Raw genomic sequence first — 16,459 nt, forward strand, 5'->3', positions numbered from 1 at the left:
TATCCTAGTGACATTACAGTCACTGATTATTATGCTGAAGTGCCACTACAAAGTCTTGTGGACCATACAATAAACAGGATCATGGAAGCACACTCTGAAAGTTTTGAAATCCCATCTAGAAGTAATAATAACACCCATTTAACTGCTGTCTACAAATGGGGTTGTGATGGCAGCAGCGGCCATTCCACATATAGGCAAAAATTTAACGACTGCGAAGGAAACATGAGAGACCAATATTTATTTTCAATTTGTATTGTACCACTGCAAGTGCAGAACGGGCCGACAGTTTTATGGAAAAACAATCGATCTTCTTCTACACGATACTGTCGACCAATCAAAATACTTTGCGACAAGGAAACGGCGGACCTGAGTCGCAGGGAAATTGAAAATATTAAGAGCCAAATATTAAATATTGTACCAACATATGTAAACTCATTGATTATTGATCACCAATTTCACATGACCATGCTTGATGGTAAAACTTTCAGCGTCATTTCAGAATCTTCTTCGCAAATATGCGGAATCTGCAAGGCAACACCGAAAAATATGAAAGACTTAAATTTGGTGAAGAGCTTTCCAATTAAAGTAAACCTCTTTCAATATGGGCTATCCAGTCTCCATGCTTGGATAAGGTTTTTTGAATGTATTTTGCACATATCCTATAGAATACCAATAAAAAAGTGGCAAACTCGTGGTGCTGACAAGGTTATTGTTGGACAAAATAAAACAAATATACAGCAGAAGCTACGAGAACAAATGCATTTGTTGGTCGACATACCAATGGCTGTTACTGGAAATACCAACAACGGAAATACGGCAAGAAGGTTCTTTCAACAACCAGATTTAGCCGCTCGTATAACTGGGGTGAACGAAAATTTAATATATCGATTCAGCGTCGTCTTACGAGCACTTGCATGTGGATACGATATAAACACGGAGGCATTCAGACTTTACGCAATGGAAACTGCCGAAATTTTTGTTACTTTATACCCTTGGTTTTACATGCCCTCGTCTGTTCACAGAATTTTAATTCATGGAGCAGACATAATCAATCATTTTTCGCTTCCAATTGGTATGATGTGCGAGGAAGCGCTTGAAGCCAGAAATAAAGATTATCGGAACATCCGTGAAAATAATACCAGAAAAAATTGCAGAAAAAATACAATGGAAGATATAATTAACGCTCTTTTTGTTTCTTCCGATCCGTTAATATCTTCATTGTCCAACGGCTCATCAATTTCCTATTCCAGAAATATTAGTTTCGATAAGGAAGTTAAAAGCTTGCTTATAATGCATCATTTTGAAGATGATTTCTCTGAATCTGATACTGAAGAATCTGATTAATATTTCTTTTATAATATGGTTTCTCTTTGAGTTGACAATTTTTTTCTTATTTTATATATGAATATATGGTGGAAAATGTTTATTGAATTAAAAACAAATTAAAAAATTAAAAAAAAATTTAAAAAAAAAAAATTTTATTTTTTTTCCAAAAATTGTTTGTTTTTTTTCTGAATTGAGAAAAAAAAATTTTTGAAGATAACTTCTTTACTTTGGAAGCTATGAATAAAATGCCGCTAGCGAAGCCAAATTGGCCACTGTGCACTGGGTCGAAAAAAAAAATTTAAAGATTATGTTGAGGGTTTCGGAATTTTTTTTTTTTGTTTGATCCTTCGAAATACAGCCGAAGAGGTTTTTTCGTTGTGACTTGGTTATTTCGCGTCCGATTTTTAAAATTGATATGTCATTTTTTCACTTTCTTCACTTTTCTTTCTAATGTCCTTTTAAGCTATGAAGTCGTTTTCACATGATTAAGTCAGCTAACAAAATTGTGTTTTCCCCGAAACCCTCTCAACATAATCTTTAAATTTAGGGGCGACATTTGCAATTTTATTTTTGTATGAGGACCCACCCAGTCTAACTAACACGTTCTATTTTTCGTGAAAGTCTAACACGTTTCGTTTGGTTGCGATGAAAAGGAGCACAATTCTTTATTTGCTTGGAAACGCTAACAGATTTCTTTTATTTTAGTCAAAACGAACACGTTTAATTCATTCTAGTGTTCCAAGCGAACACATAAGTTTAAGTTTTGTTGTTGTTGTCTCAGTGATTTTGGCTAAAATCTTATGTAATGAATACAGATGGCAAAATGCATATTTTGTATCCCAGGGAAACGTCGTTCTGGAGGGAGCGGGGAAAAGAAATGAGTGAACGATTTATGGAGAAGGCGAATGAGGGCGTTAGTGAGAAGAGAATAAAGCAGGGATAATATTAAAAGAATGTAAGGGAAACAAGTTTTCAAATGGAAAGAGGGCAATAGGGAAAGGAAAGAAACATGGAAAGCGAAGGGGAAAAAAGAAAAGCAAGTGAGAAAAAGAGGAAAGGGATTACAAAATGAGAACTCGAGAATAGCAAAAAAAAAGGGAAAGCGTTTGTGGGAAAAGGAAGGGTGGAGTGAGAGATGAGAAAAGGTAAGCGTAGAGGGAGAGAAAGGTAGAATTGTATTTAAAGGTGAATCAAGGTACAAACCGGAAAACAACTCCCGCGCCAGCTTGTGCATTACTAAACTGTTGTATATGTGTAGGTATGTCAATATGTTTATTAGACTGGGTCGATTTATTAACCGATATCGCCCATCGATTCTTCGATAAGATTTGGGCTCAGGAAAAAAAAAGTTCCACTACGCATACCCAAAAAAATAATTTTCGAGCCTGCGAAATTTCATTTTTTTTTTACTTTTTTCGACTTTGATTTTTAAGGTTTTTTTCATGACCTACTAAAAAAATTTTCATTTGATTGTATGATTTCATATATATCCTGTCCGACCCAAAAATGTCCACTAAAAACGTTGGCGATAACAGTTTTTTGAAAAAAAAAAAAAATATTTTTTAACTGACATTTTTGGGTCGGACAGGGTATACATATGAAAATTTTTTTTGTAGGTCACAAAAAAAAACCTTAAAAATCAAAGTTGAAAAAATAAAATTTCGCTGGCTCGAAAATTATTTTTTTGGGTATGCGTAGTGGAACTTTTTTCCTGAGCCCAAATCCTATCGAAAAATCGATGGGGCGATATCGGTTAACTTTTGTCCATACAAATCGACCCACCCTAATGTATACATCGATCACAAAGGCCAATTCCAAAAGCCAGGCATGCTTAACCAACGAAACGATATCATTTCGTTACGATAATTAACGTTAATAAACGAAACAAAGTCATTTCGTTTCGTTTATTAACGTTAAGAACGTCAAATTAACGAAATGATTTTGTTTCGTTTTCTGCCATATCAAAACGACATCAAATCGTTTATTTTGATTATTAATTTCGAACTATACTGGCAAAGCTGATTGATGGCGGAGTAATTAAAGGTGAAAGCATTAGCCAAGCTGATTGCAATTTTTCTAATGAATTTTGACAGTACGAACATTTCTCAGAGTATTTTTGACATTACCACCAACGAATTACACAAACAATTTACATGGAGTTTGTGTGTATGTCCGCTCGCTGTTACCAACTTACGGCTTCACCATGGCTATAGCATTGCCAGCACAATTCAAACATAGAGTATCACGTTTTTTTAACGTTTTTAACGTTAACGAAAGCTTTTCGTTTCGGTTAAAAACGAGATACAATTTATCTTGATAATTTCTTTATCGATAATATTTCGAAGTGTTTCAACGGAAACGGAGGAAATTTTTTGATAAACGATTAGCTTAACGTTAAGGTGCACCCCTGGTTAGAACCAATAACAACGGAGTTACGCCACTTTTCAAAATCCATGCGTGTGTTCGAGCTGCAGTTGTTGCAGCTGTGTTCGTGTTTATGAGGGAGCTTCACGTTCTTCGGCAAAGTTTGGAAGGAAATGTCGACATTCTATTGGTCATGATTATCAAACCAAGCGCAACATAAAATATTTTATCGCGTATAGCAGCACATTATCAGCTCGATATATTTCATCAATCAAAACTTTATCAATATTGCTGATATTATTTGGAGGCTCCAACACACCCCATATCTGCATGAAGTGAATGTGAAAATAAAATGTTGCTTTTCCTTCTGCTGTAAAACTTTAACTTGACTGGTCAGGGCCTTTGTAAATTAAGCTAACACAATATATAGCGCATCATATGTATGTTTACTTACTTTGAAAATCCTCTGAATATAAAACAAAAAAATCGATTTACTTTAAAGAATGTATTTTTATACTATTATTAAATTAAAAATGAGATAGATTTTTATAAAAATCAATGCTATAACACTTACTTGAATAATACATATAATGTGAGTTTCCTAACTAAGATAATAAATTGTAACATGCGCGCATATGCAAATCATTTTTAGCTTACATAACTACCGTCCCCAAAATATATGAAGACGAATCACTGAGTTTAGCACGTTTCTCTCATTACTTTTAAATAAACGAAACAATTTTAGTAACATATTTATTTGCGGCTTAGTAAAAGATAGCCCTATTCCTATTTTGCAAAATATTTTATCTGGGCTAAGGCTTTTAAAACAAAGATAAGGTATTCTTCAACCAAGCTCTGTGGTAGGACGTTCTTCAGTCAAATTCTGGGAAAGATCATTTTGCTTTGATCGAATACATAGCAGAAATAGGGCGACCTGCTACTCAGCCGTCAATATGCATATATGTACGTATGTACATATATATGTGTGTTTGTACCATTATAAAAGTTAACACATATTTGAACACGGCAGCGCTTTTCAATCCTGAGATTAGCAATACGAGAATGTTCCTAAAAAATCTAAAAACTAAAATATTTTATCCTTGGAGGTATATACGTACTTGTTCCCAAACACGGCAGAAACAATGACGAATATATTTAACAATATTAAATACTTCAATTATGTATTTTTCTGTTTAAAAATCGGTTTTAGTTCAAAATTATCATAATATTAATATATGTACATGGTACCAGATATTGGTGAAAATGTAAACTTTTTGCTAAGCATTTAAAAAAGGACAAACAATTTAATTTACCTAAATACATTTATAAACATAGCCGTTAATTTGGCATGGCAACTTTTTTTTTATTTTCTATGCAACAAATTCGTATCTTGTATTCGTTTTATTATTTTTTTGCCAATGACGACTTTTTTGTTGCTTCTTCAATGCAAAACTGCCTGGGGATTTGCCAAAGCACTGTCGATTTGTATAAAGCTTTTACAGCATGTATGGCTAAACAGAGTTGGGCATCATTCCAATAAATTTGTATTTGGATAAATATTCGGATGAAAATATTTTCTGAGAAAATTATTCGAAGCAAATTTATTCATGAATAAGTTATCTCTGAATAACTTTTTGATAAATAATTTATTTTTGAGTAATTTTCTGATGGAAAATTTGTTTCAAAATTTGTTTACTCATTTAAATATGAGGCAAAGAAAATTATTCCGTAATTATTTATTATTCGAATGACACAGAAAATGATTTATTCATCACTCAAGTGAAATTTCCTTAAATAAACAAAATTGTGTGTGCTCGTAAATAATCTACAAAAAATTATTTATCGTTTATACGTTATTCCAATAAATTTTGCCTAACTCTGTGGCTAAATCACATTGTGGGGTATGATTTCAGTTATTCGGTTATCGAATAAAAAGTAGAAGTTTACAAACATTTCTGTGGCTTTCAGAAAACCAGCCTTAAAGTTTTTGAAGTGTTGGGCAAAAGTTGCAAACTTTTTCTTTTATAATATCACTAGCTTTTGCCCGTGGGTTTTAGCCCACGTTTCTATAAAAATATGCAGGCTACACGTAACTGACCATGGGTAAAACATGAGTTGGTAAGATTGACTTCTGCTACACCTAATGACTGTTGTTGTATGATATATTCATATTTGTAACAGGATTCCCCTCGCGTAGGTGAGGTTGATAATTGAGTTGCAGAAGCTCTGAAGCTATAAAAGTTTGTATTGCGCTCATCAATCCCTTCGCAGCTAATTATCGTCCTTGCGCTTCATTTATAGGGATTGGAAATTTAAGGCATTTAAAATTGAAAAGACAAATCTATCGGTGTCAATGGAATCCTTGGTTTTAAAATTTTTTGTTTTCGAAATTTTCCGATAAAATGAATAGCTTCAATGACATTCGTAAAAGTTTTGTGATGATAAGCCTTGTCCCACTACATAAGCGTGGAGATCGAAATAACGAAGCGTAAATATTATGATATTATGGGCCCTTTTTTAAGGATCAATCGATGAGGAGAAATTTCTGATGGCTCAAAAGAGCTAATAAACTCAATCGGATATGCACAGCTTAGGACGCTTCCACGACTGTGTTAATAGAGTGATAAGTTTTCTTGGATCTAGAGATACTAACATCCTCATTTTAATGTGCCTAAAATGCCTTTTCTCAAAGGCATTTATAGTTTGTAAAGATAGATTCAATATTTGGAAGTAACATTAGCTATTAAAACTTCAGGTGATGTCATAATTTCTCAAAAACTTGCAGAAAAAGAAATCAAATCTCTAAATAAAGGAATAGGAATTTTGCCATAATTAATTTCAAGAAGGTGTTTAGCAAAAGCTGTTGCTGAAGTGTTTCCGCCGAAAAAGCCCACTCATATTTCTAAAGATAGTAAATTTTTGTACGTAAAGCTGTCTATAGACGAAAAAGTACGCATTTACTTCAACTGCGGCTGTTCCAGCAAGTAGCAGGAACGCACCACCTTTTGGATGATAATTACACCTTAAATTCTTAAGGGTTCGGTACAAAACTTGCAGCGACTCCCGCAGACCCTCACTTTGGCCTGACCGTTTGCTTATGTTGCACATCTGTGTATAAGATGTTTGCAGACAGTGGTCATTTAAATGCGGAGTTGTACGTCCACCACACAAAGGGTATCCGCGGTATCTGAGAAATCAACTGCCATAGTGATTTCTCTTTTTGCTCTTACATCAATTAATATCAAATTAAACAGAAATGTTTTTTCCGATTCCTCCAGGCGTATCCAAAAATACCAACCCTAAAGAACACATAAAAAATACTAAAGGAATAACAGCCAAACCCAACTCTGCAATCAAACTTTACGTGTTGAAATAATCTAAGTTTTTAAGACTGCCATAGTTCTGAAAGTCCCATTTGTTTTGTTTTTTTCTGTTCCATACATTACTGGTGCTTTTAGGACTTAACGTCATATAGCTCCTTACCAATTTTCATTATTCCATATGTATGGGAGGTGCCAACCAACCCCTTTTTTATATTGAAGTTATGTTTAGCCTATGACCATCTTGGGAAGGTTTCTAGTGGGTGATTCAAATTTAGTTGGGATCGGCCGATCCGTTTAGGGCGGTACCCAATTTATACCTACATCCAAACATTCATAATTTTAACTTTATATATATATAGATAGAAGATGTGGATAGACTGAAGTTAACAAAAAATTTTAACGGCGGATGATTACTAAACATCCAAAAGGAATAACAGCCAAACAACTCTGTAGTCAAACTTAGGTGTTATAATAACCTAAGTTTGTACGGCAGCCATAGTTCTGAAAAATCACATTTATAGGGAAGGTTCCACGTCCCCTTTCCCCAAGTCCACATTTTACTGGAGGTGTTAGGACTTAAACTCCTATAGCTCCTTACCAATTTTCATTATTCTACCATTACTACATCCAGAGATATGCAGTATGATAAATTCCATTTATATGGGACGTGCAACGCCCCCTTCTTCCTCACCTCACATTTTCTTGGTGGTGTGAGGGATTGACCTCATATAACTCCTTACTCAATTTCAATGTTCTAGGATGAATACCTTCAGAGTTATTTAGTACCAAATATTCATTTTGCATGGGAGGTGCCACGCCCCTTTTATATATCGGTATTATTTTTAGCCTATGACCATAATTGGAAGGTTTCTAGTGGGTTGTGCAAATTTGGTTGTGATGTGTCGGTCGATCCGTTTAGGACGCAACTCGATCTATATATACCTACATACATACATAATTTGAATTTTATATATGTATATAGATTGTTGGGGTTGCCAAAGCTAAAATTTTTGGGTTTTGTTAATAGCCTTATAAGTGTATTTTAACTTTCTGGTTAATTATTGAGCTCAAGGCCGCAAGGATAAATAAAACACCGGTTGATCCACTAAATACATTCATTTGTTCCTGATGATGGTTTCAGAGTGAAACCGAAATATCAACCAATTATATAAATTATAATACCACAAAATACATGGTGTCTTATTTATCCTTGCGGCCTTGAGCTCAATAATTAACCAGAAAGTCAAAGCTAAAATATTTAAAAAGAAAAATGTATGCTTGGAATACGCTTAGTTGTTCAGTTATGCCGGAGAAATGTCGATATTATGAATTGACTGTTGGAGTAAATTGACATTTTCTGGAAAGGTTAGCATTTGCAGATATAGAATTGCCCACTAATTCAATTTCGAGGAAGAAGTGATTTTTCCTGTTATGCCGGGAAGTCACAGATTTGAATATTACATCGTGTGGCAAATGGTAGCAGAAGCGTACTTGGTTCCCTACGTTACTCATACGCCGTGTGGTGCATGCTTGAGAAAGGTTTAATAATGAAACGATTGAGTAAAATCAGCTGAATACCAATTTCACACAGAGCTAATGAAATAATTAGTGAGCTCAAGCTAAATCAGGAAATATATGGTTAGGTGCAATAACACAGTCATTTTAGTTAGGCTGTCAATAAATCTAAAGATTAAATGGCTGCCTTCCATTTAGACAATTTTTCTTACAAAATACGGAGTATATCTTTAAGGCAGGTGACAAATGTTGTTTAATAAAACAAATGGCTTTGTGTGAAAGGCAGATGTTATTACTTATTTCATTTGACACAAGCTGGACGCTGTTACTTTGTGGATTGCAAATGACGAAATATATACGAACTTTCTTTCATTACCAAAAGGAACGCGCTGCGCTTGTGATTCGCAACCGGCTTAGGAATTATTCTAAAAACATAGCTTAGATTTATTATCATAAAAGAGGTGTTTTTACAACAAAAAAAGGTGGCTGAGCTCGAAACCATACCCCAGAACTAATCGTGTTCGCTTCCTTTTATATATACATATATCGAACTTATGGAAAATTTATTGTAATTACGTAGGGGGTGCTAACAACGTTAGCTTACATGGTGATTGTTGAATATTTGTATAAAAATCGAAAAATTCACAATCAGTTCAAACAGGCACGGAGAAACAAAAGAAATATTGCAGGATATAAGGACGAAATTTCACGGCGTGAACTACAAATATTTATAGACAGAGACCACAGATATTTGATGAATGCTGAATTAATAAAAGATTGATAGCACCTTTTCTATATATGTATGTATGCACTATATGCAAATGGTTCAGAAAATGTCATTTTAAAAATGAAAAAGGAAATGCAATTGAAGGCCAAGGGTGCCAAAAGGTATAAAAAAGGAAGTGTAGTGAAATAAATGGGTATTATTCAGATAAGAGAAATTTCATATTTATTTTGTGTACTGGTCTGCCAAGTGCACTTTAGTAACAACCCTCGTCGTTACGTTCATAGAACCTGAAAACATTTCTAATTTTAATAAATATGAACCCAGGGCATACTCCCTCCCTTCGTAAGCTAGCAACACAAAACTGAGAGTTAGAACTCAACAGCTCAAGAGGTTTTCAACTCCTCACAAGTTTTTGTCTCGCCTTAATGTTAAAAAAAAGTTATGTTCAATTTGAAAATGTGTATAATTGTTTGTATTGCATATATTTCGTTGTTTTAGAGCTTGTTAAGTGCTCACAGAAAAATGGTAGCGAAAAATGATGTGGGGTTAAAAGATATAGTTTTGGATGAATTTACAAAAAATTCACGAAGAATTATATTTACAAAGTACTATGCGAACGAATAATGTAACTTGAAATATATCTCTGTAAATAAATAATGTATGTGGCGATCACAATTCTAAAACCGATAACGTTTTTCACCGACTTTATATAACTAATTTTTAAAAGTCAGAAAAATTTAGTTCCCCAAATCAGAGAGAGACTGTCATTTCTATATGTACATATAAATACAGTTGCGAACACGAAAATAGCAATTTCTGTTTCTGTCAGAATTAGAACTTCAATGAATTATGTAACTGACATGATAAAAATAAAATGAAAGTTCAAAATAAAAAATTCAAAATTTCCATGAAGATATTTGAACACATCTCGATTTATCAAGTTTTTCGGAAACGCTTTTGTAACTAGTTCTCATACGTTTAGTTTCACAATTTATGGAAGCTTTTGCAAAAATTAACGAATATAAAAAAGAAGAAAAGAACTTTTGACAAAAAAAAAAAAAAAAAAAAATGGGAACGAGCTGCTACAGTTCCGCTGGGTCTATAAAACCGGCGCCCTTTCTTATTTACATATAATATAGTTATAACTTCTCCGTTTGTGAAAGGCTGGGTACGTCCTTGATAAGAACTTATATATACTAATTTGTTAAAAAACACAAATTAAAATAACAAGAACAAACACTTTGTACGTTTGAATATTAAAAAAAAATAAATATCTGGCAACCATTTTTCAATCGTATTGTGATATTTTATATACCCTACTTATACATAAATTTAAATTTTATTACTTATAGTTTTGTTGGCACTTAATTGACAGGTGAGATTGTTTGTCCAAACTTTCTGGCACGCCCAACAAACCCTTTGCTACCGTCGGGACCTATAGGCGTGCGTATAAGATTATCCGCGTTTCTTTGTGCGAATGATCCCGAACGAGAACGTGGCGAGTTATCAAGAAAACTCCCCGTGCGTGAACGTGGTTGACCATCAAAATCGACACCATGCTTGTAATTGTTCAGAAAACTTCCGGTGCGTGAGCGTGGTGAGCCCTCATACTCGGAACCGAACGAACATCGACGATCATAACCAGAGTCAGTTGATATACGACGACCATTGATGTACTGTGCATTATCGTAAGCAGCAATTTTGTTGGCAACATTAAAATTATTCGAGTAGCGTCGTGGGAAGACATTATAACCGCCACCACCACCGCCAACATTTGGATCGTCATATGGTATATCGGTTTGTGTGTCGACAGATTGTTTGCGCTGCTCAAAGTTATAGTCGTTAGACATACGTCGCAAAAAGTTATTATTTAAATTGTTATTTAATTCGTTCGAATTAGATAGCGTGCGCTCAAATTGCATAGAACCGTTAGAGAATCGACGCTCTCCACCACTACCAATAGAACTTTGAGAAACTTTGCGATAGACTTCATTTTGTCCAAAATCGGAAATTCGCCTCGAGCACGGACAATTTTCTGAACAGTTGGATTCACGCCTCTGTGACATACTCTCCGAATAATTCGATGGTCGACGTGAATCTGAATAACTTGAATAACTGTCCGAACAATTCGATAAACGTCTAACCATGTTTGTGTTTGAGTTTTCGTTGTTATTTTTGTTGTTGTTATTACCACTTATTGATGTTGTATTCAGAGACGCATCGACGACAGCAGTTGAACTGGCTGAGACGGTTGAGTTATTGCTATAACGACGTGGTGAGTATGCGTAAAAATATCCATTATTGTTGTTGTTTAATGTTACAGAACCGCCAGCAGACGGCGGATCGCTGTTGATGCCCATGCGTGGTTGATATGTTTGAAATTGGTGTGAATGTTCGCTGCCGAAGCTGCCGCGATGTTGTGGGCTATGATGCATGCTATGCTGCTGCTGATGATGATGATAATGTTGCTGTGCAATATGATTGCTGTGATGAAGCTCTGGTTGTGGTTTGGGATGGATATCTGAATTAAATCGTTTTAGTTTAAAGCGTGAATCTGTTACATCGTGTGGAACAATGCCACTAAAACTACCGCCGCGTGTGCGCTCGTACGTAGCATCATTATAATAGCGATAATTTTCTACCATACGCGCCACTGGTGTAGCTACCTGAATGATAGCTTTCTTACCGGTCTTTTTCTTGGGTGCCACCATTTCATACACTTGAAACGGGCCCTGCAAATTTTTGGCTTCACGTGCCGCCGAGGATTCTAAGAACTCTACAAGCGCACACTCCTTCTGTTGCACTTCGGGATATTTATTCATAAATTGTCGAACATCGACTGGGATTGCCATACCAGGTTTCAAAATGCGTATAAGTGCAATTTCTCCACATTTAGAAAATATCTCAGACACCTTTTCAATAGTAAGCTTCTCGAGCGGTAAATCACAGGCGACAACTGTGCGTGAAGGCATTGTTTCATCGAAGTCAGGCAATGGCTCGACACGCCGTACTTTTGTGCCCACATCATTTAGTTCGATCTTTTGTGACTTGCGCCGAACGGCGTCGCCTACTACTTTCCATTCCTTGGTTAATTGTCGAACACGTTTAAAACTAGAAACCAATTTCAGGCTTACGAAACCTTCTTTGTTCCGCCGCACGTGCTTTAGTAAGAAGGCATCCTTGAGAATACTATCATTTGAAAAGTAAAATTCGACAGCATCTGCAATCTCGGCAGCAAGTTCGTCACTTGGTATCAACGCTGGATCGAGTGTATCGATTTCATTCGCAATCGGTTGATCTGTTTGGGGTTCAGTTTTTGTGTTACTATCTGTAGCAGCTAAGGCAGATACAGGCTCAATACATTTATCGACGCATAGCTTCGATTCTGTTGTTTCGGGCATTGTTGGTTTTTGCATTGTCAAAAACGATCGATGAACGCGTTTGGGCTCCGTAGGCGAATTGACTGGAGCTACAGCAGGAGGAGGCGATGTTTCTGGGATATCTTGAGCGGCAGTATCATGCTCCAACTTAAAATTAGGGTGTAAATAAATGTTGTCCATTTGTCGATAATAATCGTTGTTATGTTGCTGCTGTGGGCTATGATGTCTATGGAATTTTTCCAAATTCGCCTCGCTCAAAACAGTTGCAGGCGAAGCTGAAGGTGCGACGTCAAATGATGGGCTTTCACAGTCAACAGTAGTTGGACTCAAAACAACGCCATGTAACACGTGATTATCGACGGCAAGCGGCTTCAATTCATCGTCGACTTCAGACTCTTCAGAGTCATCTATAGACGAACCCATGCCAACATCTATTAATTTGTCCTCACAACATTCAACGGGTGTAGTACTAGGTGTTGGTGGTGAATTTGCAGAAGCCAAGGGAATTGGCATATCAAAGACATCTGTGCCGTGGTTTGTGTCGAATTCACTACCGCCCACAGCGCCTTCATCGCTGCCAAGTTGAGAATCCAATGATTGTGATTGTGCGACCTGATGCAGCAAAGCTTGTGCAGAGCGTTTGGCATGAAAGCGCAACAACTTGGAAGGCAAACATGAGGAAATAGGAACAATTGCCTTGGATGAAACTGTCTCTTCGAACGCATTTGAGTTTACATAAGATGTGGAACTCGAGCCATTGTTGACCAAGTTTCTGGTCAAACTAGTAGGACTGAATTCATTTAGATTGCTAATAATGCCTGTACTGCTCATGACACTAGTTGGTCTTTCCATATTCCTAACAGTTTCCGTTACTACTGTGGTCACGACAAATGTATGGCCCCCATTTCCCTGCGTCACATCGATCTGGCTGGCTCTACGAATTTCTTGTTTATAATCGGTACTTACCGCCGTTTCGGAGTTGATTTCAGCTTTATCGCCGTTCCCACATGGGCACCTTGGATTATCACTCATCTTGCTAAGTTTTTGCTCCTTGAGATAAAAATTGGTTTAATGGATTACCTGAAATAGGGTCTTACTTTGCAAAGTTATATTTCACCGATGGGAGGCGCTCAAGTATTTACTTAAATGAGCTATTTTTTGGATGTCTCTTATTAAATCTTTCACACATCTGCTTTAAGACACTAATAGTGGATGCCTATTACTTTGCATCGCAATGGGTTAGCAGACTTTTTGTTTAACATAATTGGTTACGAGTTGTGTTTTTCGAATATCATTTAGCACTTTTACTTTCACGTTTGTTCAAATAATTTTTGTTCCTTTTCTCGAAACAAACTTCACAAATCCACTGTACCACAGCAACGTGATTTTTTGTATATCTTTTTTTTATTTTGTTTAAGTGTCTTCTGTTCGTTAAACGATTCTTCATCGATCAATGTTCATCAGCATTTTATTGCCATGTCGTTGCGTGTACACTTGGCCAAATTAACGTGGCTTGAATGAAGCGTTTTTTTCTTTTACTTCATTTCTTGCAAATCATTTATCCGCAAATCACCTACTTTTATACCCTTTTTACACTCATTACGACCGTATTTTTTCTAGGTCAAACATTGGCGCGCACCCACATTGTTTTTTATTAGATAATCAATTCGCGATTGCGGTACGAGTAGCGACTGTAATAAACGGATTCATACATACAAACAGCCCATGCACTGAATATAGCACAATGGCACGGGTGAGTTTTCTGTTTCGTAATTTTTTATTTTTTATTATAACATTATTTCTTATTGTTGGTGTCTTTTTTCATTATTGTGCTCCGTTCAGCCGGCTCGTCCTCAAAATGCAAGTCGCGTGTTGTTGACTGATTCACAACACTTATTTTTTAATCAACATCAGCACAACAGCCAACAACACAAAGCACAAATGTCATATATTCATTCACCCGCACATTTGATTTCCGCAGTCGGTTATATACTTATGTGCGGATATTCTGAATGTATGTACATACATACTATGTATACATTTATTAGACCTTTTTTGTAAGTTCACGGTATTTTTTTTTTTTATTTCAAGTTCAAACGTTTTTAATTAAAATTTTGTTTGTCACGCGGAATTCGTTAATTGATGTTAGTTCCGTTTTATTGTTTAGGCAGGTTCATGCAATGCTGCAATGCGATTTTAGACTGAAATTGCAAATTGATTTGGGGTCGGTTAAATACCCTCTGCTTTCGATTGTTTGTCGCTGCTACGCAGTGGTGTCGCTTTTTGCTGCTGCGGGAAGCACAGACAGACGCTTGTTTTGATTCGCCCCGTTGGTTGTCAGCGCACTTGTACGGTTCGCAAAATTTGCCAGTCGCTCAAGTTGTCGGCCTACTTCGTCTGCTGCTGCCCCCGCATACCGTGGCTGTCTGTAGCTGCAGCCACTGGGGATGTTGGGGGCTTTCAGACTACATACATTTGTACATACATGCATTCAGTGCATGCATTGATATAATATTGCTTGTAACAGTTATGTAGTGCGTTACAGAGAGCAGCGCACACAGCAAAGCGTTAAACTTGTTAGTACTGAAAATGCATAAATGGCAATTCAATGAAATGAGAAATGTCTTTTGTTTTTTGTTTATTTGTTTATTTGTCGTATAACCTGCTCACTTAATTTATTTGTGTGACTTAACGCACTTAAATGTTCTCGTCGCAAGGTGATCATTCGGTACTTCCGATTCAGGGGGGATACGACGTAATGCAGCATTAACAACGTTCGACTTCAGCGCTTTGAAAACACGTGCACTTGCTCTTCCATACTGCTGTAATCGTGTGTGAATGCATCGCTATGTTAGTATAAAATTTGGTTATATGTACATATATGTAAATGTACGTATGTATGAATGAATGAATGTAAGAAATAAAGTGCGTTTTTAGTAGTATACGTATGTCGATATTTATACACCCATACTTGTTCATATTTTTGAAAACTTACCCCTTGGAAACAAAAAGTTTACCGATAAGTTACGTTTTATACAGACTTTATCAAAATTAGAAGACAGTTTTGGAAATTTTCTTTTAAGGGATTATTGTTACCATTTAGAGTAGATAATAGCATATAAATATGTATGTATACTGAGATCAAGAGAAATTTATGATGTTAAAAACATGTACAATATTTTGTTGGTTGAATATCTGTTTTATGTACAGTTAACCAATTACCAAAATGTGATCGGTTGGAGCAACAGACCATCTTTACTAATGTCTTAAAGACCTGGCAAAGTTGACCAACCTAACGGAAAGCAATGTAGTTAGTCAAAGGTGCCATACCATAACACCCTAGCCAAAACTATACCATACCAACCAATTGGTTTTTGGTTTTTCGCCATATCCATAACCTATAAATATTTCATTCGGTGAATTCATTAACTTTTTGGATATTTTATATTTTGTTTTGGATACGTTTTGACGAAGGGTCCTTTTATTTGTGGAATTTGTTCGTAATTTTTTGCATTTTAATTCTTTCTTATGAAATTGTCACATATTTTAGGTTAAGGCACCAATAACCGATGCCAATTGATACGGATAAGTAAAAATATGATTGTGACTATTTCAACTTTGCTAGGCTCTTTAATTTACAAAAAGTCGTGACGGCCGCCGTGGTGTGATGGTAGCGTGCTCCGCCTACCACACCGAAAATCCTCGGTTTTCAACTAGAAGAAATTTTTTCTAAACGGGGTCGCCCCTCGGCAATGTTTGGAAAGCACCCCAAGTATATTTCTACCATGAAAAGCTCTCAGTGAAAGCTCATCCGTCTTGCAGAT

The 16,459-nt window shown here is 35.9% G+C and overlaps 1 protein-coding gene across 1 annotated transcript; it reads right to left on the reverse strand.

Annotated features, from left to right (window-relative positions):
* Positions 1-4,180: 4,180 nt before the first annotated feature.
* Achl (La ribonucleoprotein translational regulator Achilles) lies at positions 4,181-14,866 on the reverse strand. The gene has a single exon (XM_067773538.1). The coding sequence runs from the start codon at positions 13,665-13,667 to the stop codon at positions 10,620-10,622; it is 3,048 nt and encodes a 1,015-aa protein (XP_067629639.1). The 5' UTR covers positions 13,668-14,866; the 3' UTR covers positions 4,181-10,619.
* Between the last annotated feature and the right edge of the window lie 1,593 nt (positions 14,867-16,459).

The sequence above is a fragment of the Eurosta solidaginis genome, chromosome 3 (assembly GCF_040869045.1).
Source record: "Eurosta solidaginis isolate ZX-2024a chromosome 3, ASM4086904v1, whole genome shotgun sequence".
NCBI lineage: Eukaryota > Metazoa > Arthropoda > Insecta > Diptera > Tephritidae > Eurosta > Eurosta solidaginis.

Coding starts and splice junctions, on each gene's coding strand:
- Achl (XM_067773538.1), bottom strand. CDS start 13,667: ATGAGTGATAATCCAAGGTGCCCATGTGGGAACGGCGATAAAGCTGAA.